The 23002-nt window shown below is 43.7% G+C and overlaps 1 protein-coding gene across 4 annotated transcripts in view; it reads left to right on the top strand.

Moving 5' to 3' along the window:
- The window catches only part of ppp1r42 (protein phosphatase 1, regulatory subunit 42), a 152047-nt gene that overhangs the window by 34635 nt on the left and 94410 nt on the right, over nt 1-23002 (top strand). For all 4 annotated transcript variants that reach the window (XM_085993097.1, XM_085993095.1, XM_085993094.1 and 1 more), the window contains exon 6: nt 18693-18810. In XM_085993097.1, the coding sequence (XP_085849223.1) occupies nt 18693-18810 (118 nt within the window). The remainder of the gene's footprint in view (nt 1-18692; nt 18811-23002) is intronic.

The following is a 23002-nucleotide window of genomic DNA, read 5'->3' as shown; positions in this document are numbered from 1 at the left end:
GCTCTGCAGAGGGCTCAGTGAGTTTATCCATTGAGTTACCGGTAATACAGATGAGGAAGGTCCATGGGTTTGATTCCCTGTCTGCTATGTTAGCTGATCTCAGATGGAGTAACTGTACAGATGCTGTAATTGCCCTCACTACCGTTTAGTTAAGGAAGGAAAAACTGACCAGGGTTCTCTTATTACAGATTTTACTATTTTATGGGCAATTTTATTCTGTTTAATCTCTAAAGTATTAACTGAGTTATTCGCTGGTTAACTAGAAATAGTAACTAAGAAAAAAATTGCTTCTGGACAACCTGCCAACGAGTAAGTTAAAAGCCTGCTCACATTAAAGACTGAATGCCAACCCATGAAATACATTGAAATTGTTACAGTAAAAAACATAAGAAAATCAATAAAATGTCAGTGTTGAGTCAGCTGTGGTTATATTTTACTGTGTTCCAAATTCCTTAGTTACTTTGTCTCCTACCTATTTTCTAAAAAGATCTTGCTGAGAAATAAATAAATCTATTTTATTTGCTGAGAAATAAGTATTTTTTTAACTCTTAGTGTGTAAGAGTCATTGAGTGAGTACAAACAGAATCATGTAGGTGAAAGGGAAAGATTAGTCCTGTAGATTTGAGGTTACAATGCATTGTGTGGTGGGTTCTGAGTTTCAGTTCAGCAATAGGTAACATTTTTATGTATTCTATTTACAGTTTAACTAGTCAATGGCATTGCCTGGAATATTCAGGTCAAGCAGGGTTAAAGGTAGGGAAGGGGAATAGGGAAGAGCGCTAGAAGATTAGAGTGAAGATGGGAGGTGGGTGAGAAATAGAATGCAGGAAAGGGGATGGGGAGGGAGACTGCCACCTTCACCATCTTCTCGAGGGCAATTAGGGATGGGCAATAAATGCTGGCCTTGCCAGCGACGCCCACATCCCATAAATGAATAAAAAAAAGAGAAGGGAACGGGGTAGCAGCAGGAGAGGGGAAATGGGGGTGGGGGGAAGCAAAGGCCAGGAAACTACCTAATTGGGGATAGGAGGTTGGCAAACCTATTCAGTGGAGATGGTCCGGATATCACCTCACGTGGGGGCAGGGGGCCATAGGGTAAGCTTTGTCTTTCCTGGGGGGTGGGGTGGTGGCGAAAATTCATTTAATCGGGGATGGGGTCGACTGAACTCCCCTTCTTTCCTCAGTGGAGGTAGGGTAGCATAGTGTCCTGATTCTCGTCTCAGTGGGTGGAGGGGTCTGGGGATTGGGCTTCTGGCTTACAAGAACTGATTTTGCCCTCAGTTGGTGGGTGGGGGTTTCTGGGGGGGCAGACTCGCCAAGGCTTCTTCGGCAGCACCTCCCAAACCCACGACCTCTTCCACCTAGAAGGACAAGGGCAGCGGACGCATGGGAACACCACCTCCAAGTTCCCCTCCAAGTCATACACTATCCTGACTTAGAAGTATATTGCCGATCCTTCATCGTCGCTGGCTCAAAATCCTGGAACTCCCTCCCTAACAGCACTGTGGGAGTACCTTCACCACACGGACTGCAGCAGTTCAAGAAGGCAGCTCACCACCACCTTCTCAAGGGCAATTAGGGATGGGCAATAAATGCTGGCCTCGCCAGCGATGCCCAGATCCCATAAACGAATTTTAAAAAACCTTCTGTACTCTGTGGCCCAATTCTGCTCTCTATTTTGAGGAGGGGAAAACCATCTGTTCTCTAGACCCGATCTTCTCTGGGTTGATGTAAATACTGGCCATAGTGAAAGGGAGTTGCTTTTTGGCTCAGTTTTGTAAGTACAATATTTTGAAATTATTTATTGTTATATTTTGACCTTGAGATGCCCTATCATAGTGCCACCTGCAGCGGTGGGTGTTTTTTTTAATTCATTGATGGGATATGGGCATCGCTGGCAAGGTGGTGGTGAAAATGCTCGAGTCTATTTTAGAAAGGATGTGATAACAGGACACTTAGAAAATATCAACGGGATTAGACAAAGTCAACGTGGATTTATGAAAGGGAAATCGTGTTTGACAAACCTACTGGAATTTTTTGAGGATGTAACTGGTAAAATAGATAAGGGAGAACCAGTAAATGTGGTGTTTTTGGATATTCAGAAGGCCTTTGATAAAGTCCCACATAAGAGGTTAGTGTGCAAAATTAAAGCACATGGGATTGGGGGTAATATACTGACAAGGATTGAAAATTGGTTAACAGACAGGAAAGAGAGAGTAGGAATAAATGGGTCTTTTTCGGGGTGGTAGGCGGTGACTAGTGGGGTACCACAGGGATCAGTGCTTGGGCCCCAGCTATTCACAATATACATCAATGATTTGGATGAGGGAACCAAATGTAATATTTCCACGTTTGCTGATGACACGAAACTAGGTGGGGTTGTGAGGAGGATGCAAAGAGGCTTCAAGGCGATTTGGACAGGTTGAGTGAGTGGACAAATACATGGCAGATGCAGTATAACGTGGATAAATGTGAAGTTATCCACTTAGGTAGGAAAAACAGAAAGGTAGAGTATTATTTGAATGGTGATAGATTGGGAAATGTTGATGTACAAAGGGACCTGGGTGTCCTTGTACATCAGTCACTGAAAGCAAACATACAGGTGCAGCAAGCAGTTAGGAAGGCAAATGGTATGTTGGCCTTCATTGCAAGAGGATTTGAATACAGGAGCAAGGATGTCTTACTACAGTTATACAGAGCCTTGGTGAGACCACACCTGGAGTACTGTGTGCTGTTTTGGTCTCCTTACCTAAGAAACCTTCGCGGGCTTTCTTTGCAGAGGCTGGTGCCGGGAGCAGTGAGACCAGAGACCCAGTGAGTATTTAAACTCACTTTCGCGGGCTTTCTTACCAATCTCGGACCGGCGGCGGCGTTCCAGAGCCACGTCACGATTCAAAACGTGAGGCGGGCAGGAGGCAGCAGCTGATTGGGTGAGTACGGCCAGGGAGTATTTATACTTACTCTATAGTTTGACAGTTAACGTTCATAGTTTATAAAGTTTAGAAGGTCTCAATTTTTTTTGTGGTTATAGTTTCTAGTGCTAGTAACCAAGGGCCCTTGAGTATATCATTTAATTGGTGATATTGATTTGATTAAAGTTAATTTAAATTAATTGAAGAGTAAGTCATGGCAGGACGGCTTGGTGCCGTGGTATGCTCCTCCTGCACTATGTGGGAAATCGGGGACACTTCCTGTGTCCCCGACGACCATGTGTGCGGGAAGTGTATCCAGCTGCAGCTACTGGCAGACAGCATTGTGGCGCTGGAGCTGCGAATGGATACATACTGGAGCATTCGCGATGCTGAGGACGTCGTGGATATCACGTTTAATGAGTTGGTCACACCGCAGGTAAAGGCTGCACAGGCAGGAAGGGAATGGGTGACCACCAGGCAGAGTAGTAGGTGCAGGCGGGTAGTGCAGGGGTCCCCTGTGGAGATCCCCTTCTCAAACAGATATACCGCTTTGGATATTGTTGGGGGGGATGGCTTATCGGGGGAAGACAGCAGCAGCCAACTTCCTGGCACCGTGGGTGGTTCTGCTGCACAGGACAGGAGGAAAATGAGTGGGAGAGCTATAGTAATAGGGGATTCTATTGTAAGGGGAATAGATAGGCGTTTCTGCAGCCGCAAACGAGACTCCAGGATGGCATGTTGCCTCCCTGGTACAAGGGTCAAGGATGTCTCGGAGCGGCTGCAGAGCATTCTGGAGGGGGAGGGTGAGCAGCCAGTTGTCGTGGTGCATATAGGTACCAACGATATAGGTAAAAACCGGGACGAGGTCGTAAAAGCGGAATATAGGGAGTTAGGAGGTAAATTAAAAAATAGGACCTCAAAGGTAGTAATCTCAGGATTGCTACCAGTGCCATGTGCTAGTCAGAGTAGAAATAGAAGGATATTTCAGCTGAATATGTGGCTAGAGGAATGGTGCAAGGGGGAGGGATTCAAATTCCTGGGACATTGGAACCGGTTCTGGGGGAGGTGGGACCAGTACAAACTGGACGGTTTGCACCTGGGCAGGACCGGGACCGATGTCCTAGGGGGAGTGTTTGCTGGCGCTGTTGTTGAGGGTTTAAACTAAAATGGCAGGGGGTTGGGAACCTGTGCAGGGAGACAGAGGAATGGGAAACAAGGATAGAAGCAAAAGACAGGAAGGAGAAAAGCAAAAGTGGCAGGCAGAGAAGTCAAGGGTTTAAATCAAACATAGCCACAGTAAATAATAGTTCTAAAAGGTCTAAGAGTGTTAAAAAAAAAAACAAGCCTGAAGGCTTTGTGTCTTAACGCGAGGAGCATTCGTAATAAGGTGGATGAATTAGCTGCACAAATAGATGTAAATGGATATGATATGATTGGGATTACGGAAACATGGCTCCAGGGTGACCAAGGCTGGGAACTCAACATCCAGGGGTATTCAATATTCAGGAAAGACAGGCAAAAAGGAAAAGGAGGTGGCGTAGCATTGCTGGTTAAAGAGGAGATTAACACAATAGTAAGGAAGGATATTAGCTCTGATGATGTGGAATCTATATGGGTAAAGCTGAGAAATACCAAGAGGCAGAAAACGTTAGTGGGAGTTGTATACAGATCCCCAAACAGTAATGTTGAGGTTGGGGATGGCATTAAACGGGAAATCAGAGATGCGTGCAATAAGGGCACAGCAGTTATCATGGGTGACTTTAATCTACATATAGATTGGGCTAACCAAATTAGTAACAATACTGTGGAGGAGGAATTCCTAGAGTGTATACGGGATGGTTTCCTGGACCAATATGTCGAGTGGTGGGGAACATGGAGATGGCAAAAACGCTGAACAAATATTTTGTATCAGTCTTTACAGTAGAGGACACTAAAAATATCCCAACACTGGACAAACAGGGGGCTATGGGGGGGAGGAGTTAACACGATTAAAATCACAAAGGAGGTGGTACTCGGTAAGATAATGGGACTAAAGGCGGATAAATCCCCTGGACCTGACGGCTTACATCCTAGGGTCTTGAGAGAAGTAGCGGTAGGGATTGTGGATGCATTCGTGGTAATTTTCCAAAACTCCCTGGATTCAGGAAAGGTCCCAGCAGATTGGAAAACTGCTAATGTAATGCCCTTATTTAAAAAGGGAAGTAGACAAAAGGCTGGAAACTATAGACCAGTTAGCCTAACATCTGTGGTTGGTAAAATGTTGGAGTCCATTATTAAGGAAGCAGTAACAGGACATTTGGATAAGCATAATTTAATCGGACAGAGTCAGCATGGTTTTATGAAGGGGAAGTCATGTTTGACAAATTTGTTCGAATTCTTTGAGGACGTAACAAACAGGGTGGATAAAGGGGAACCAGTGGATGTGGTGTATTTGGACTTCCAAAAGGCATTTGACAAGGTGCCACACAAAAGATTACTGCACAAGATAAAAAATCACGGGATTGGGGGTAATATACTGGCATGGGTGGAAGATTGGCTATCTAACAGAAAACAGAGAGTTGGGATAAATGGTTCATTCTCGGGTTGGCAATCAGTGACTAGTGGTGTTCCGCAGGGGTCAGTGCTGGGACCCCAACTCTTTACAATCTATATTAACGATTTGGAGGAAGGGACCGAGTGCAACGTATCCATGTTTGCCGACAATACAAAGATGGGAGGGAAAGCAGTGAGTGAGGAGGACATAAAAAACCTGCAAAAGGACATAGACAGGCTAAGTGAGTGGGCAGAAATTTGGCAGATAGAATATAATGTTGGAAAGTGTGAGGTTATGCACTTTGGCAGAAAAAATCAAAGAGCAAGTTATTATCTAAATGGAAAGAAACTGCAAAGTGCTACAGTACAAAGGGATCTGGGGGTCCTGGTGCATGAAACACAAAAAGTTAGTATGCAGGTACAGCAGGTGATCAGGAAGGCCAATGGAATCTTGGCTTTTATTGCAAGGGGGTTGGAATATAAAAGCAGGGAAGTCTTGCTGCAGTTATACAGGGTACTGGTGAGGCCACACCTGGAATACTGCGTACACTTTTGGTTTCCATATTTAAGAAAGGACATACTTGCTCTCGAGGCAGTTTAGAGGAGGTTCACTCGGTTGATTCCGGAGATGAGGGGGTTGACTTATGAGGAAAGGTTGAGTAGGTTGGGCCTCTGCTCATTGGAATTCAGAAGAATGGGAGGTGATCTTATCGAAACATATAAGATTGTGAGGGGGCTTGATCGGGTGGATGCGGTGAGGATGTTTCCACTGATGGGTGAGACTAGAACTAGGAGGCATAATCTTAGAATAAGGGGCTGCCCTTTCAAAACTGCGATGAGGAGAAACTTCTTCACTCAGAGGGTAGTAAATCTATGGAATTTGCTACCTCAGAGAGCTGTGGAAGCTGCGACATTAAATAAATTTAAAACGGAGATAGACAGTTTCCAAGCTGATAAGGGAATTAAGGGTTACGGGGAGAGGGCAGGGAAGTGGACGTGAGTCTAGGTTCAGATCAGCCATTATCCTATTGAATGGCGGAGCAGGCCCGAGGGGCCGTATGGCCTACTCTTGCTCCTACTTCTTATGTTCTTATGAACCAACTAGAGATCAGGCTATCTTAGACTTGGTATTATGTAATGAGAAAGGATTCATTAGCAATCTTGTGCGAGGTCCCTTGGGGCGGAGCGATCATAATATGATAGAATTCTTCATTAAGATGGAGAGTGAAGTAGTTGACTCAGAGACTAGGGTCCTGAATTTAAATAAAGGAAACTACGATGGTAGCGTCAGGGGCGGCGGTGGGAGAAATCTTGGCGGCAGAGCGACTATAAAAAGGCCCCAGAGGCTCAGGATGGCCTCAGAGCGTCAGCGGCGGCGGCGGGAGAAATCTCGGCGGCGGAGCGACTATAAAAAGGCCCCAGAGGCTCAGGTAGGCCTCAGAGCATCGGCGGCGGTGATATAAAAAGGCCTCAGAGGCTAAGGTAGGCCTCAGAGCGTCAGCGACGGGAGAAATCTCGGCGGCGGAGCAACTATAAAAAGGCCCCAGAGGCTCAGGTAGGCCTCCAAAGCGTCAGCGGCGGCGGAGCGACTATAAAAAGGCCCCAGAGGCTCAGGTAGGTTGACCAATCTCCAGTCTCAGAGAGGGAGAGAAGTAAAAAGTAATCGAAGTGTGCCGTCACCAGAAAGTAGGTAAGTGATTTCTTGGTGAGTATTTCTCTCTTTATAAACTTTAACTCTGTGGTTTATAGTTTCTAAAGTCCCTGTGGTGTAGTGGGGACTGTTTATAAACCAGGACCCTTAAATATACCATTTAACTGTAGTGTAATTGGTGGGATTGATTTGATTTAATTTAATTGCAATTAATTAAAGTGTAAGTCATGGCAGGACAGCTCAGTGCCGTGGTATGCTCCTCCTGCGCTATGTGGGAACTCAGGGACACTTCCTGTGTCCCTGACAACTATGTGTGCGGGAAGTCTATCCAGCTGCAGCTACTGGCAGACTGCATTGTGGTGCTGGAGCTGCGATTGGATACATACTGGACCATTCGCGAGGCTGAGGACGTCGTGGATATCACGTTTGATCCGTTGGTCACACCGCAGGCAAAGGTTGGACAGGCAGAGAGGGAATGGGTGACCAACAGACAAAGTACTAGGCACAGGCAGGTAGTGCAGGGGTCCCCTGTGGACATCCCCCTCTCAAACAGATACACCACTTTGAGTACTGTTGAGGGGGATGGCTTATCAGAGGAAGGCAGCAGCAGCCAACTTCCTGGCACCAGGGGTGGCTCTGCTGCACAGGACGGGAGGAAAAAGAGGGGTAGAGCTATAGTAATAGGGGATTCTATTGTAAGGGGAATAGATCGGCGTTTCTGCGGCTGCAAACGAGACTCCAGGATGGTGTGTTGCCTCCCTGGTGCAAGGGTCAAGGATGTCTCAGAGCAGCTGCAGAACATCTTGGAAGGGGAGGGTGTACAGCCAGTTGTCGTGGTGCATATAGGTACCAACGATATAGGTAAAAAGCGGGATGAGGTCCTAAAAGCTGAATATAGGGATTTAGGAAGTAAATTTTAAAAATAGGACCTCAAAGGTAGTAATCTCAGGATTGCTACCAGTGCCACGTGCTAGTCAGAGTAGAAATAGAAGGATACTTCAGATGAATACGTGGCTAGAGGAATGGTGCAAGGGGGAGGGATTCAAATTCCTGCGACATTGGAACCGGTTCTGGGGAGGTGGGACCAGTACAAACTGAACGGTTTGCACCTGGGCAGGGCTGGGACCGATGTCCTGGGGGGAGTGTTTGTTAGTGCTCTGGGGGAGGAAAGGGAAACTAGGATAAAAGCAAAAGATAGGAAGGAGAAAAACAAAAGTGGCAGTCAGAGAAATCAACAGTTTAAATCAAACATGGCCACAGTAAATAATTCTAATAGGTCTAAGAGAGTTAAGACACAAAGCCTGAAGGCTTTGTGTCTTAATGCGAGGAGCATTCGTAATAAGGTGGATGAATTAGCTGCGCAAATAGAGGTAATCGAATATGATTTGATTGGGATTACGGAAACATGGCTCCAGGGTGGCCAAGGCTGGGAACTCAACATCCAGGGGTATTCAATATTCAGGAAAGATAGGCAAAAAGGAAAGGGAGGTGGGGTAGCATTGCTGGTTAAAGAAGGGATTAACACAATAGTAAGGAAGGATATTAGCTCTGATGATGTGGAATCTGTATGGGTAGAACTGAGAAATACCAAGGGGCAGAAAACTTTAGTGGGAGTGGTATATAGACCTCCAAACAGTAATGCGGAGGTTGAGGATAGCATTAAAAGGGAAATTAAAGAAGCGTGCAATAAGGGCACAGCAGTCATCATGGGTGACTTTAATCTACATATAGATTGGGCTAACCAAATTAGTAACAATACTGTGGAGGAGGAATTCCTGGAGTGTTTAAGGGATGGTTTCCTGGACCAATATGTCGAGGAGGCAACCAGAGATCAGGCCATCTTAGACTGGGTATTATGTAACGAGAAAGGATTAATTAGCAATCTTGTTGTACGAGGCCCCTTGGGTCGGAGCGATCATAATATGATCGAATTCTTCATTAAGATGGAGAATGAAGTAGTCAACTCAGAGACTAGGGTCCTAAATTTAAATAAAGGAAACTACGATGGTCTGAGGCGCGAGTTGGGTAGGATTGATTGGGGAATGTCACTCAATGGGTTGATGGTGGATAGGCAATGGCAAACATTCAAAGACCGCATGGATGAACTACAGAATTTGTTCATCCCAGTTTGGCATAAAAATAAAACAAAAAATGTGACTCAACCGTGGCTAACAAGGGAAATTAGGGATAGCATAAGATCCAAGGAGAGGACATATAAATTGGCCAGAAAAAGCAGTAAACCTGAGGATTGGGAGCAGTTTAGGATTCAACAAAGGAGGACAAAGGGATTAATTAAGAAAGCGAAAATAGAATGAGAGTAAGCTTTCAGGGAACATAAAAACTGAGTGTGAAAGCTTTTATAGATATGTGAAGAGAAAAAGATTGGTGAAGTCAAGCGTAGGTCCCTTGCAGTCAGAATCAGAGGAATTTATAATGGGGAACAAAGAAATGGCAGACCAATTAAATACATATTTTGGTTCTGTCTTCACAAAGGAGGACACAAATAACCTCCCAGAGATGTCGGGGAACATAGGGTCTGATGAAAGGGAGGAACGGGAAGAAATCAGTATTTGCAGGGAAATTGTGTTAGGGAAATTGATGGGATTGAAGGCCGATAAATCCCCAGGGCCTGATAATCTACATCCTAGGGCACTTAAGGAAGTGGCCCTAGAAATAGTAGATGCATTGCTGATCATCTTCCAGCATTCGATGGAATCTGGAACAGTACCCATGGATTGGAGGGTAGCTAATGTTACCCCACTATTCAAAAAAGGTGGTAGAGAGAAATTGGGGAATTACAGACCGGTCGGTAAGCCTGACATTGGTAGTGGGGAAAATGCTAGAGTCCATTATAAAAGATGTAATAGCAGAGCACTTGGAAAACAGTGACAGGATCGGACAAAGTCAACATGGATTTACAAAAGGTAAATCGTGCTTGACTAATCTACTGGAATTTTTTGAGGATCTAACTGGTAGAATAGATAAGGGAGAACCAGTGGATGTGGTGTATTTGGACTTTCAGAAGGCTTTCGATAAGGTCCCGCATAAGAGATTAGTGTGTAAAGTTAAAGCACATGGGATTGGGGGCAAGGTACTGACTTGGATAGAGAACTGGCTGGCAGACAGGAAGCAAAGAGTTGGAATAAACGGCTCTTTTTCTGTGTGGCAGGCAGTGACTAGTGGGGTACCGCAGGGATCGGTGCTAGGACCCCAGCTATTCACAATATATATTAATGATCTAGACGAGGGAACTAGATGTAATATCTCCAAGTTTGCAGATGACACAAAGCTGGGTGGGCATGTGTGCTGTGAGGAGGATGTCGAGAAACTCCAGTATGATTTGGACAGGTTGGGTGATTGGACAGATGTATGGCAGATGCAGTATAATGTGGATAAATGCGAGGTTATCCACTTTGGTGGCAAAAACAGGAAGGCAGATTATTATCTGAACGGCAATAGATTGGGAGAAGGGGAAGTGCAACGAGACCTGGGTGTCCTTGTGCACCAGTCGCTGAAGGTAAGCATGCAGGTGCAGCAGGCGTTAAGAAGGCAAATGGCATGTTCGCCTTCATAGCGAGAGGATTCGAGTACAGGAACAAGGATGTCTTGTTGCAGGGCCTTAGTGAAACCACACCTTGAGTATTGTGTGCAGTTTTGGTCGCCTTATCTGAGGAAGGATTTTCTTGCCATGGAGGGAGTGCAGGAATGATGTATGAGGAGAGATTGGGTCGATTGGGCTTATACTCACTGGAGTATAGAAGAATAAGAGGGGATCTCATTGAAACTTATAAAATTCTAACAGGACTAGACAGACTAGATGCAGGAAGGATGTTCCTGATGGCGGGGGAGTCCAGAACCAAGGGTCACAGTGTAAAGATAAGGGGTAAGCCATTTAGGACAGAGATGAGGAGGAATTTTTTCACCCAGAGAGTGGTGAACCTGTGGAATTCTCTACCACAGAAGGCAGTTGAGGCCAATTCATTAAATATATTCAAGAAGAAGTTGGATATATCCCTATCCTCAATGATGGTGGAGCCCAGCACGTGAGTGCAAAAGACAAATCTGAAGCATTTGTAACCGTCTTTAGCCAGAAGTGCTGAGTGGATGATCCATATCGGCCTCCTCCTGAGGTACCCACCACATAGCTACCCTCAGTGCTTCTTCCAAGTGGTGTTCAACACAGAGGAGTACTGATTGATCAGCTGAGGAAGGGCGGTAGGTGATAATCAGCAGGAGGTTTCCTTGCCCATGCTTGACCTGAAGCCATGAGACTTCATGGGGTCCGGAGTCAATGTTGGACACTAAGAATATCCCAACACTGGACAAACAGGGGGCTCTAGGGGGGGAGGAGCTAAATACGATTAAAATCACTAAGGAAGTGGTACTTGGTAAACTAATGGGACTCAAAGCGGATAAATCCCCTGGACCTGATGGCTTACATCCTAGGGTCTTGAGGGAAGTGGCGGTAGGGATTGTGGATGCATTGGTAATAATTTTCCAAAACTCCCTGGACTCAGCAAAGGTCCCGGCAGATTGGAAAACTACTAATGTAATACCCTTATTTTAAAAGGGTAGTAGGCAGAAGGCTGGAAACTATAGACCTGTTAGCCTAACATCTGTGGTTGGTAACATTTTAGAGTCCATTATTAAGGAGACAGTAACGGGACATTTGGATAAACATAATTTAATAGGACAAAGTCAGCATGGTTTTTAGAAGGGGAAGTCATGTTTGGCAAATTTGCTTGAGTTCTTTGAGGAAGTAACATACAGGGTGGATAAAGGGGAACTAGTGGATGTAGTGTATTTAGACTTCCAAAAGGCATTTGACAAGGTGCCACACAAGACTATTGCTCAAGATAAAAAATCATGGGATTGGGGGTAATATTCTGGCGTGGGTGGAGGATTGGCTATCTAACAGAAAGCAGAGAGTTGGGATAAATGGTTCGTTCTCAGCCTGGCAATCAGTAACTAGTGGTGTTCCGCAGGGGTCAGTGCTGGGTCCCCAACTCTTTACAATCTATATTAATGATTTGGAGGAGGGGACCGAGTGTAACATATCAAAGTTTGCAGATGATACAAAGATGGGAAGGAAAGTAGTGAGTGAGGAGGACATAAAAAACCTGCAAAAGGGCATAGACAGGCTAAGTGAGTGGGCAGAGATTTGGCAGATGGATTACAATACTGGAAAGTGTGAGGTTATGCACTTTGGCAGGAAAAATCATAGAGCAAGTTATTATCTTAATGGCAAGAAACTGGAAAGTACTGAAGTACAAAGGGATCTGGGGGTCCTGGTGCACAAAACTCAAAAAGTTAGTATGCAGGTGCAGCAAGTGATCAAGAAGGCAAATGGAATGTTGGCTTTTATTGCTAGGGGGATAGAATATAAGAACAGGGAGGTATTGTTGCAGTTGTACAAGGTATTGGTGAGACCACACCTAGAATACTGCATACAGTTTTGGTGTCCATACTTAAGAAAAGACATACTTGCTCTCGAGTCAGTACAAAGAAGGTTCACTCGGTTAATCCCGGGGATGAGGGGGTGGACATATGAGGAGAGGTTGAGTAGATTGGGACTCTACTCATTGGAGTTCAGAAGAATGAGAGGCGATCTTATTGAAACATATAAGATTGTGAAGTGGCTTGATCGGGTGGATGTGGTGAGGATGTTCCCAATGATGGGTGAAACTAGAACTAGGGGGCATAATCTTAGAATAAGGGGCTGCTCTTTCAAAACTGAGATGAGGAGAAACTTCTTCACTCAGAGGGTGGTAGGTTTGTGGAATTTGCTGCCCCAGAAAGCTGTGGAAGCTGCATCATTAAATAAATTTAAAACAGAAATAGACAGTTTCTTAGAAGTAAAGGGAATTAGGGGTTACGGGGAGCGGGCAGGAAATTGGACATGAGTCTATGTTCGGAACGGTCATGGCCCTGTGGGTAATGGAGCGGGCCCAGGGGCCATGTAGCCTGGTTCTGCTCCTACTTCTTGTGTTCTAATTATGTGTTAGATTTCAGGAGGTGGTTTTATTCCTGTTCCTGCCTGGGGTGGAGATCACCTTTTACAGAAGGTAAGTACTGTAGAAAATATAGGGACAGTGATCTCCTGGACGAGTTTCGATCGCCTAGATGGGTCGGAGAGGAATTTCCCAGATTTTTTTCTCCCAATTTGGCCATTGGGTTTTTTATCTGGTTTTTCGCCTCTCCAAGGAAATCACATGGGTTCGGGAAGGATGTAGAGTGATAGTAGATTTGAGGTTAGGATCAGATCAGCCATGATCTTATTGAATGGTGGAGCAGGCTCGAGGGGCCGATTGGCCTACTCCTGCTCCTATTTCTTATGTTTCTTATGTTCTTATGCATTCCACGGTGCTGCCACCCCTGGTGGGTCTGTCCTGCCGGTGGAGGGGTTTGGGACATTGGCTGAAAGGTATGATTCTGTGAGTATGACTATGTCAGGCTGTTGCTTGACTAGTCTGTGGAACAGCTCTCCCAATTTTGGTACAAGTCCCCAGATGTTGGTGAGGAGGGCTTTGCAGGGTCAGCTGGGCTGGGTGTGCCGTTGTCATTTCCGTAGCTGGTGCCAGGGTCAATGCCAGGTGGTCCATCTCGTTTTATTATTCTTGTTTTTTGTAGCAGTTTTTTTTACAACTGATTAGCTTGCTAGGCCATTTCAGAGGGCAGTTGAGAGTCAACCACATTGCTGTGGGTCTGGAGTCACATATAGGCCAGACCAGGTAAAGATGGCAAATTTCCTTCCCTAAAGGACATTAGAGAACCAGATTGGTTTTTACGACAATCCGATAGTTTCATGGTCACCATTACTGGTTCTAGCTTTTTATTCCAGATTTATTTAATTAACTGAATTTAAATTCCCCAGCTGCCGTGGTGGGATTTGAACTCACGTCTCCGGATCATTAGTCCAGGCCTCTGGATTACTAGTCCAGTAACCACTATGCTACCGTTCCCGTAACAGGAAATACAGAAAGCCGGAGAGGGGAAGAGAGAGGGGCCAAAACCATGTTTCTGGTGGATGGTGGGGAGGCGGCATGGGCTTTAATTTGCTCATTGTGGTGTGGGGGGTGGGGGTGAGTTTCGATGTGGGCGATAGTCAGGAGAGTTTTTTCTCAATGGGAGGAGGTGACTGGAGGGAGTTGACGGTGTTCTTATTCCTGTGTGCATGAAGTTCGTCTCCATTGTAAACAATTGGTCATGTTACATTACGTTGTGCTTACAGCATCACATACAGGTACAAATCCATTAAGCATCTGTTAGTGGAATTCCTGTGGTTACGGTCGCAACAAAGGGTTGTTAGTCTGGCAAGAATAACCTCCGCTCAGATTCGGGCCCAAGTGGTTTTAAACAACAAGCTTTACTATATGTTGACTAATAACAGTATTACTTTTAAACAATTGTCCTACAGTATTACATTAAATGGCAGCAATTAATGCAACCTGTTTGTGTTCACAAAGTTTCGTTGAAGCTGATCAGACTTGTAATCTTTCATGGATGGACTTCCAACTATCCCGAGAGCGCTCTGAAGTTAAGAAGGAAAAGGACCCACTCTTATATTATTCGGCTACCTTGGGCAGCACCTATGCAAAACAGTATGCTTAGGTGCACGTTGGCTGAGGCCACATATTTAGGTGTTTACCCCACTTCTAACCTTTTAGCCTTCATCTTTGTTCTACAATTTTTGTTTAATGCGTAGGCCAAGTGGACTTGAAGGCTTCCATAATTCTGATTGTCTTTTGGATGAGACGTTAAACGGAAGCCCCGTCTGCGCTCTCAATGGACGTAAAAGATTATACGGCACTATTTTAAAGAAGAGCCAATATTTATCCCTCAATCAACATCATTAAAAAAAGCAGATTATCTGGTCATTATCACATTGTTGTTTTTGGGAGCTTGCTATGCTCAAATTGGCTGCTGCGTTTCCTAAATTACAACAGTAACTGTACTTCAGAAGTACTTCATTGGCTGCAAAGTGCTTTGAGACATCCTAAGGTTGTGAAAGGCGCTATATAAATCCAAGTCTTTCTTTCTTTTCCTTGTACTATCTCTTACTGTGGTATGTGGTGTCTTAGCAATGGTCCCCTTAACTCGATATGGGCCATCTCTTGATCTGGGTGTTTATAATTATCTGTCTTTTGAGCTTCCAAACTGTCTTTGTTCATACTTTTTCCCCTTCTTCCACATTTGCTCTCTGGCTAAAATGCTGGACTACTTTGCCCAATTTAAACCATTTAAAAATATTCTAACAGTACCACGCACCATTTTCAATATATTACTAGCTGATTCCCCATGGCGTTGCATTCAGTGAGTTAAGACCAAGAACACATTACAGGAGAGGACAGGAAGAGATAAGCTGGAGGGGAGCAGATGTGAGGGGCTGCAGGAGGGAGAGAAGAGGAATGGGGAAGAGATATAAGGAGAGAAAGGGAGGGAGGTGATGAGTGTGAGAAGAGGATGAGTAATTTTACAGGGGAGAAAGGGGAAGAAACTTAGTCCGAAAACGGGCGATGCCACCGTGGCCCAAGGTTAGCAGCCGACCATAAAAAGAGCGCAGGCAGCATCGTTATTTTGGTGCTGCCTCCTGATTTAAATGAGCGCAGCGCAGAACCTCCCATGCAACATGCTTTTTCAGGTGGTAAGATCAGCAGGAAGTCGAAGGTCGGGTCTAATCTATCTGTGCGGCATTATCAGGAAATCACGATTTATTAAAGTGAAGTGCAATGTTTCTGGTTATGTTTCTCGTGTTTTGTAGGTTCACAGCAAGGGTATGCAAGATGAATCAAAGCATAAAAATACATTAATCTGTCATATTTTAAAGAATGCAACCAATATTTCTGATTCTACTTCTTAGAATACAAATAAAAGCAACTTATTCTTTTAATACACAGGCGTAGTGAATAAGCTTTGTTATTATAGAGGCTTTTCACTAAGTCTTTTTTCGAGTATATCTCTCTAGAAAGTACCCGGATGAGCATTTTGAAAGGGCAATGGTGCACTGCATTTGGGAGGTTTGTTTGCAATACTGGATGTCAGAGCCGGCATAGGTGATCCATGATTCCTCCCTGAATAGACCAAGAGATATGAAAAGTTTACTGGATACCCTGAACACCTGAATATCGATACGAGTAAATGCAGATGTACAAATTCCTTCAGAAACAGGGACTCCTTTAATTGAAAATGTAATAAGCACACACCTGTTACTTCAGAGAAACAGGATGCATATTCAATACGGATGTTTGTAACAATAACAGTAAACATTTACAAAGTCCAAATCTCATTCAATTTTCAATTTAGTGACAAAACTGCAAGCGCTTATTAGTAAGATTTGAAAATCTGGTGTACAAGTGTATGCCTTGCATTACACAACTGACCGACACTGTGGATCAGGCCTTTAGAGATACAGTACAAGTCCTCCAGACTATTTTTAACCATATGCTGTTCTGTACACATTACGTGCCAGAACTCACTGGACTGAACATACTCTGCATAGTTATTGAAGACTTTGGCAGAGATTTCCGCCGCTTTCTCCTGGGTCGACGCACTGGCTACGGCTGCACGCAAGGGCATGCTTTGGAGAGGCAGTAAGAGGAGTGGTGACATCCAAAAATTGTTCAGCGTGTATCAGTTCGGCGTTGCACGTTGATTGATGTCACGTTCTTGATAACTAAAATATTTGTGGCAAAAGTAGGCAACGGCAGCACTGCCGACATGCCCAATATGGCATCTGCCGCATTCCGCACTGGAAGTGGACGGAAGCGAGACGACCGCCATTTTTTCTTTAAAACCGGCCTTAGCGGCCGGCGCTAAAGTTCCAATTTCTAGGCCTTAGTGTTCCTTAAAGGAGGTGATCAACAAGTCATGTGGGAAAGAAGCCTACAATATAGTAGTTATATATGGACTCTGAAGGGAGTGGGCTTGATGGGCTGAATTGCCTTTTCATGTTCTGAATACTATGTCTCATGTATATTTAAAATTTATGACTGAAAAGAACTGGTTGCTCTAATCATAGAACGTGATTTAAGAAAACTTTATTGGCAAGCACAGCCACAGTCTCAAAAACCTATATAAAATATGAAATGCCTTCAATATCTGATACTGACATCAACATTTGAATTTATCCACAATATGTTTGTTATTTTACAAGAAACTGCAAATATTCTCAAGGAGAGATATTGCAAAATACATTTTAAATTGCCATTTTAATATTTGTACAACCATTTTCCATTTTTATTGCTGAAGCATTCAGTGATCTAGAGCATAGATCATAGATCAATTGTTTTGAATAACTAGTTTTCGAGTGTTACAATTTACCTTTTAAATGGGAAGGTGTTTCTCCAATTTTCTTAATGCATGTTATGATGAGAAATATATGTAACAATGGCATATATGGATAGCAAGCAAAGAATTAAACTGATAGTTGCTCTGAATTTTTAAAATAAAATTGTAAGAAAACATTTTGTGTTATTCATAATATGTCTTTGTGTTCATGCTTCACTTGTCAACATTTTCTCCAAAGTATTAAATTTATACGACCTTGGTACGTAATTGATTGGCCATAGATTGTATTAGAAAAGATAAATTTATTCCCCTCACAATTTAGTCAGGAACAAGTGGAAAATTATAGATTTTCTTAAATAGATTATGACAGACAGTCAGCTAGTTGACAAATTGGTGTCTGCAGATGCAGTTAGCAGAGTTGAGCAAGACAGGCAACATAAAGATTGGAGCACAGTGGTCAAATACAGGTTCATAACTAGCCATCATTAGCTGAAGAAAAGTCTGCTGCAGTGTCTGCTGAGCCAGTTGATGCTCCTGCCTTGAATATAATTTGCTCTCGAGTATTTTGTGGCAGACCTCTGAGTGACGAGCATGACATGATCATTTATCAAAGCAAAGGAAACCCCCCAAAGAGAGTCCCTTTAGAACTGATTATCGAATAGTTGGAAAGTGGAACCGCTTTATTAGAGGCAGGAAGGCAATGTACAATAAAACCAAGTCCAAAGGCTAATCATATTTCCACTAGGACTAATGGTCTGTTAGATAAACACTCTCTTCTTGAGACACTTGTCTGGCTTGAAACCAAGCTAACTGTCAGTTAAATCAACCAAGCTTCTTTAGGCAGGTTTTGTTCAAAGATGAGTGAGTATAGTTGCCTATTGTATGTGCTTTTTTAACTTTGTAACTAGATTAAAACAAATCTGAAGTGAAAGAATACCTGAACTTATTATTTATGTAATATTTACAATAATGAAATGAATTGTGCTTAAAGTTTGTACTTGCATTTAATGCAACACAGAATTTGCTTGAGGAAAGTTTGTTGTGCTGTACTGATACCTTTATTAAGCTATATTTTACAATGTATCCTATTATTTGTCTATACACTGTAAATGCATTCTATAAATGTAGAAATGAGGAATAATTTATTTTATAGCTGTTAATTTAATATTTTAAATAAAAATATAAACTTTTTTAAAGGTTCCTAATTTTTCATGAGGAATGATGCAAATTAACAAGGTTCTTATTAAAACTGAGCAAGAATGAGCTTAGAAATGTTAGATATTGAAATCTTCCTTTATTCACAAATCCAGGAACTGGAATATGTATTGAGCCAGTGGCAAAAACTCTGGTATCTGGATCTGAGTGGAAATCCTGTGTGCCGGAAAGCAAAATACAGAGACAAAGTAATGGTGATGTCTACAAGCCTGGGTAAGAAATATTGTGTGTTAGTTTCAATATTCCAATAGGCAGAATCAAAATAGCATTCATTTTTATTAAGTGGGGAGGTGATGGCGTGTTTTTCAATTCAATCTTTTACAGACACAAAATAATATAGCAGCATACTTCCTCCATAGTATTATCTGACATTCCATGAAGTGGAATCCAAGGTGCAGTGAGACTGTCTAGGTTATGCTAATTAAATATTAAAAATCCTATTAGCAGAAGCTAGATGTGGTGTACAGCTTCAGCCACCTACAGTATATGGTATGTCATGTTTGCATGCTGTATAAAGCTTGACAAATCCTGAGTTACAAAATTTCTGTTATCTTTCTTAAAGAATTAGCAGAAATAAAATGACTATATGCATTAAAAGCAATTAAATCAAACAAGTCATTTACATTCAATGTTTTAACTAATCGACATTCAGAAAATAATACAGTATATGTCATATTCAGAATTATCGATCAGTGTTCCTTATAGTTCGAAACTCTAGAATAGTGCCATATTTATAGTAGGAATTAGAAGCTCAAACTGTTGACAATTTTCTGATGCACACTAAATTTATTTAAAACATAGCCATTTTTATATTTTGTATAATAGCTGATTTTTTGTGTCATTGTTCACCGAGTCAACAACAACTTTCATTTATGTAGTGCCTTTAACATGGATAAATGTCCCAAATTACTTTTCAAAGGCGTAATCAAAAAGGTGTAAATATCAGAAGGTCAAAGCTTGGACAAGGAAGCGGGTTTTAAGGAGAATCTTAAATTAGAAGAGGGTGTTGGAAAGGCGGAGGAGTTTACAGAGGGAATTCCAGAGTGTGGGTGTAGGCGGCTGAAGGTATGGCTGCTAATGGTAGGACGAAGGAAGAGGGAATGCACAAGCAGCCAGAGTCAGAGGAACAGAGTTCAGAGGAATTTACAGAACTCTCACAGCAAATAGGAAGTGGAGGGACAAATTAGGACAAATTGTGATCAAACTGTATAGTGCTTTGGTCAGACCACACCTTGAGCATTGTCTCCATTTCTGGTCACTGAGAAATGAGGGGAACATCCAAGCATTGAAGGCAGTGTAGTAAAGTGACGCAATGCTGATCCCTAGGGCTAAAAATTGAGTAGCACCCCAATTAACTTCGCCGGGGCGCTAAAAGTCGTGCCCCAGAAAAATTAGCATCCCTGCGCCGGAAATTGAGTGGTTGCGCCCCAAGAGGGAAGCGGGGCGCTACTGGAAGCGTCCCACATCCCTCTTGGGGCACTGTGAGTCAATATTGCGGCGTTATGTGCTGCAGCACCACACGCTGCGGTATGTCGCGCCGCGGTATTGCAGGCCTTCCTCCCCTTCTTAAAGGGGAGGGGCCTTGTGCAGCGCGACCTGGGGCCCAGCTGGGCCCCCCGGGGATCGGGAGTGCAGGCAAAAGAGCCCGGCACTTGAGAAGTGCCTGGCTCTTGGAGCGCAGCCAGCACTCTGCAGGAGCAGGGGGGGGGGGGGGGGCGTTTCAGGAGGTCTGGGATGGGAGTACTGGCAGGCAGCCAGCAACAAAAATGGCCGCCCCGCACCTCCTTTAAATTGCACCTCCCCGGCCGCAGGTACGCCCCCCTGACCCTGTCGGACATAGCGTCCGGCGGTAAGTCAGGGGGCGCTCCCGAAGATCATGGCCAGGGCGCTGCGCACGCCAATAACGTCATCGCCAACGGCGCAGTGCCGCAGGGCACTACCGGTTAGCGCCACCACTAACCTCCCGTTGAATTTTGCGGGAGGCGTGGGCAGTGCCGCGCCCGGGCGCTAGTTGCTTTGTGTCCCTTTAGCGCGCCCTCTTAAGGCGCTAACGGGAGGCGCAACCAACTGAATTTCCCCCCCCTAGAGTTATAAGGAAAGACTGGGAAAGTGTGTGCTTTTCAGTCTTGGCTAAGGTAGATTGGAAAAATAGATTAAAAGATATGGCGGTAGATAAGCAGTGGCTAGCAATTAAAGAAATATTTCCTAATTCTCAACAAAAATACATTCCATTGAGAAACAAAAACTCCACGGGAAAAGTGATCCATCTGTAGCTAACTAAAGAAGTTAAGGATAGCATTAGATTGAAAGAAGAAGCTTATAATGTTGCGAAGTATAGTAGTAAGCCTGAGGATTGGGAGAGTTTCAGAAACCAGTAAAGGATGACTCAAAAAATTGATAAACAGGGAAAAAATAGAATGAGAGAAAACTAGCAAGAAATATAAAAATAGATTGTAAGAGCTTCTAAAAGGAAAAGAGTAGCAAAAGTAAACAGTGGTCCCTTAGAGGCTGAGACAGGAGAAATTATTATGGAGAATAAAGAAATGGCAGAAACGTTAAACAAATATTTTGTATCTGTCTTCACAGTAGAAGACACAAAAAGCATACCAAAAATGATGGGGAAACAAGGGTCTAATGAGGGTGAGGAACTTCACGTAATTAATATAAGTACTAGAGAAACTAATGGGACTAAAAGCCGACAAATCTCCTGGACCTGACTGCCTGCATCCTAGGGTTCTAAAAGAGGTGGCTGCAGAGATAGTGGATGCATTGGTTTTGATCTTCCAACATTCCCTAGATTCTAGAACGGTCCCAGTGGATTGGAAAAACAGAGAACTACAGGCCAGTTAGCCTGACATCAGTCGTCGGGAAAATGCTGGAATCCATTGTTAAGGAAGTGGTATCAGGGCACTTAGAAAATCATAACATGATTAGGCAGAGTCAACATGGTTTTATGAAAGGGAAATTGTGTTTGACAAATTTATTAGAGTTTTTTGAGGATGTAACTAGCAGGGTAGATAAAGGTGAATGAGTGGATGTAGTATAATTGAATTTCCAAAAGGCATTCGATAAGGTGCCACATAAAAGGTTATTACACAAGGTAAGGGCTCATGGGGTTGGGGGTATGGATAGAGGATTGGTTAATGGACGGAAAACAGAGAGTAGGGATAAAAGGGTCTTTTTCAGGTTGGCAGGCTGTAACTAGTGGGGTGCTGCAAGGATCAGTGCTGGGGCCTCAGCTATTTACAATCTATATTATTGACCTAGATAAAGGGACCAAGTGTAATGTATTCAAGTTGGCTGACGATACAAAGCTAGATGGGACAGCAAACTGTGAGGAGAACACAAAGAGCCTGCAAAGGTATATAGATAGACTAAGTGAGTGGGTAGTAAGATGGCAGATGGAGTATAATGCAAGGAAATGTGAGGTTATTCAGTTTGGTAGGAAGAATAGAAAAACAGAATATTATTTAAATGGTGAGAAACTTTTAAATGTTGGTGTTTAGAGAGATTTGGGTGTCCTTGGGCAAGAAACACAGAATGCTAGCATGCAGGTACAGCAAGCGATAAGGAAGGCAAATGGCATGTTAGCCTTTATTGCAAGGGGGTTGGAGTATAAGAGTAAGGAAGTCTTGCAACAATTGTACAGGGCCTTGGTGAGACCATACCTGGAGTACTGTGCACAGTTTTGGTCTCCTTATATGAGGAAGGATATACTTACCTTGGAGGTGATGCAACGAAGGTTCACTAGATTGATTCTTGGGATAAGAGGGCTGTCCTATGATGAGAGATTGTGTAGAATGGACCTATACTCCCTGGAGTTTAGAAGAATGAAAGGTGATCTCATTGACACATACAAGATTGTGAAGGAGATTGATAGGGTAGATGTTGAGAGGTTGTTTCCCCTGGCTGGAGTGTCTAGAACTAGGGGGCATAGTCTCAGGATAAGGGGTAGGCCATTTAAGACCGAGATGAGAAGGAATTTCTTCACTCAGAGGGTTGTGAATCATTGGAATTCTCTGCCCGAAGAGGGCTGTGGATGCTGAGTCTTTGGGCTCAAATTTCACAGGGCCGTGGAGGCGAGATTGGAGGCGTGTGGGGTGTTAAAATTGCAAAAAGTGGCGGGCGGGCCCAACCCCGCCTCCATCCCGCCTCCAAGCAATTTTCAAGAAATCATGTTTACTGCTCCCGTCTCCGTCCCGCCTCCAAGAGGCGGGATAGGCCCTTAAGGCCCTTAACAAACACTAAATTGCCTCTATTATCCCATTTTGAAAGGCCTTGGTGATTTTAACCCTTTTCCGACGTGAAGCACGCCTGCTCTGAAACACGGCGGTGAAACCTGGCGGGAGCACAATTGGATTGCTGACTATTAGCTGCAGCTCCACCATTAAATACGATATTTGAT

This window comes from Somniosus microcephalus, chromosome 7 (assembly GCF_052327205.1).
Source record: "Somniosus microcephalus isolate GS21.2 chromosome 7, FLI_Smic_1.0, whole genome shotgun sequence".
Taxonomy (NCBI): domain Eukaryota; kingdom Metazoa; phylum Chordata; class Chondrichthyes; order Squaliformes; family Somniosidae; genus Somniosus; species Somniosus microcephalus.
Note: the sequence above shows the minus strand (reverse complement) of the source record. Positions and strands in the feature narration are given on the sequence as shown.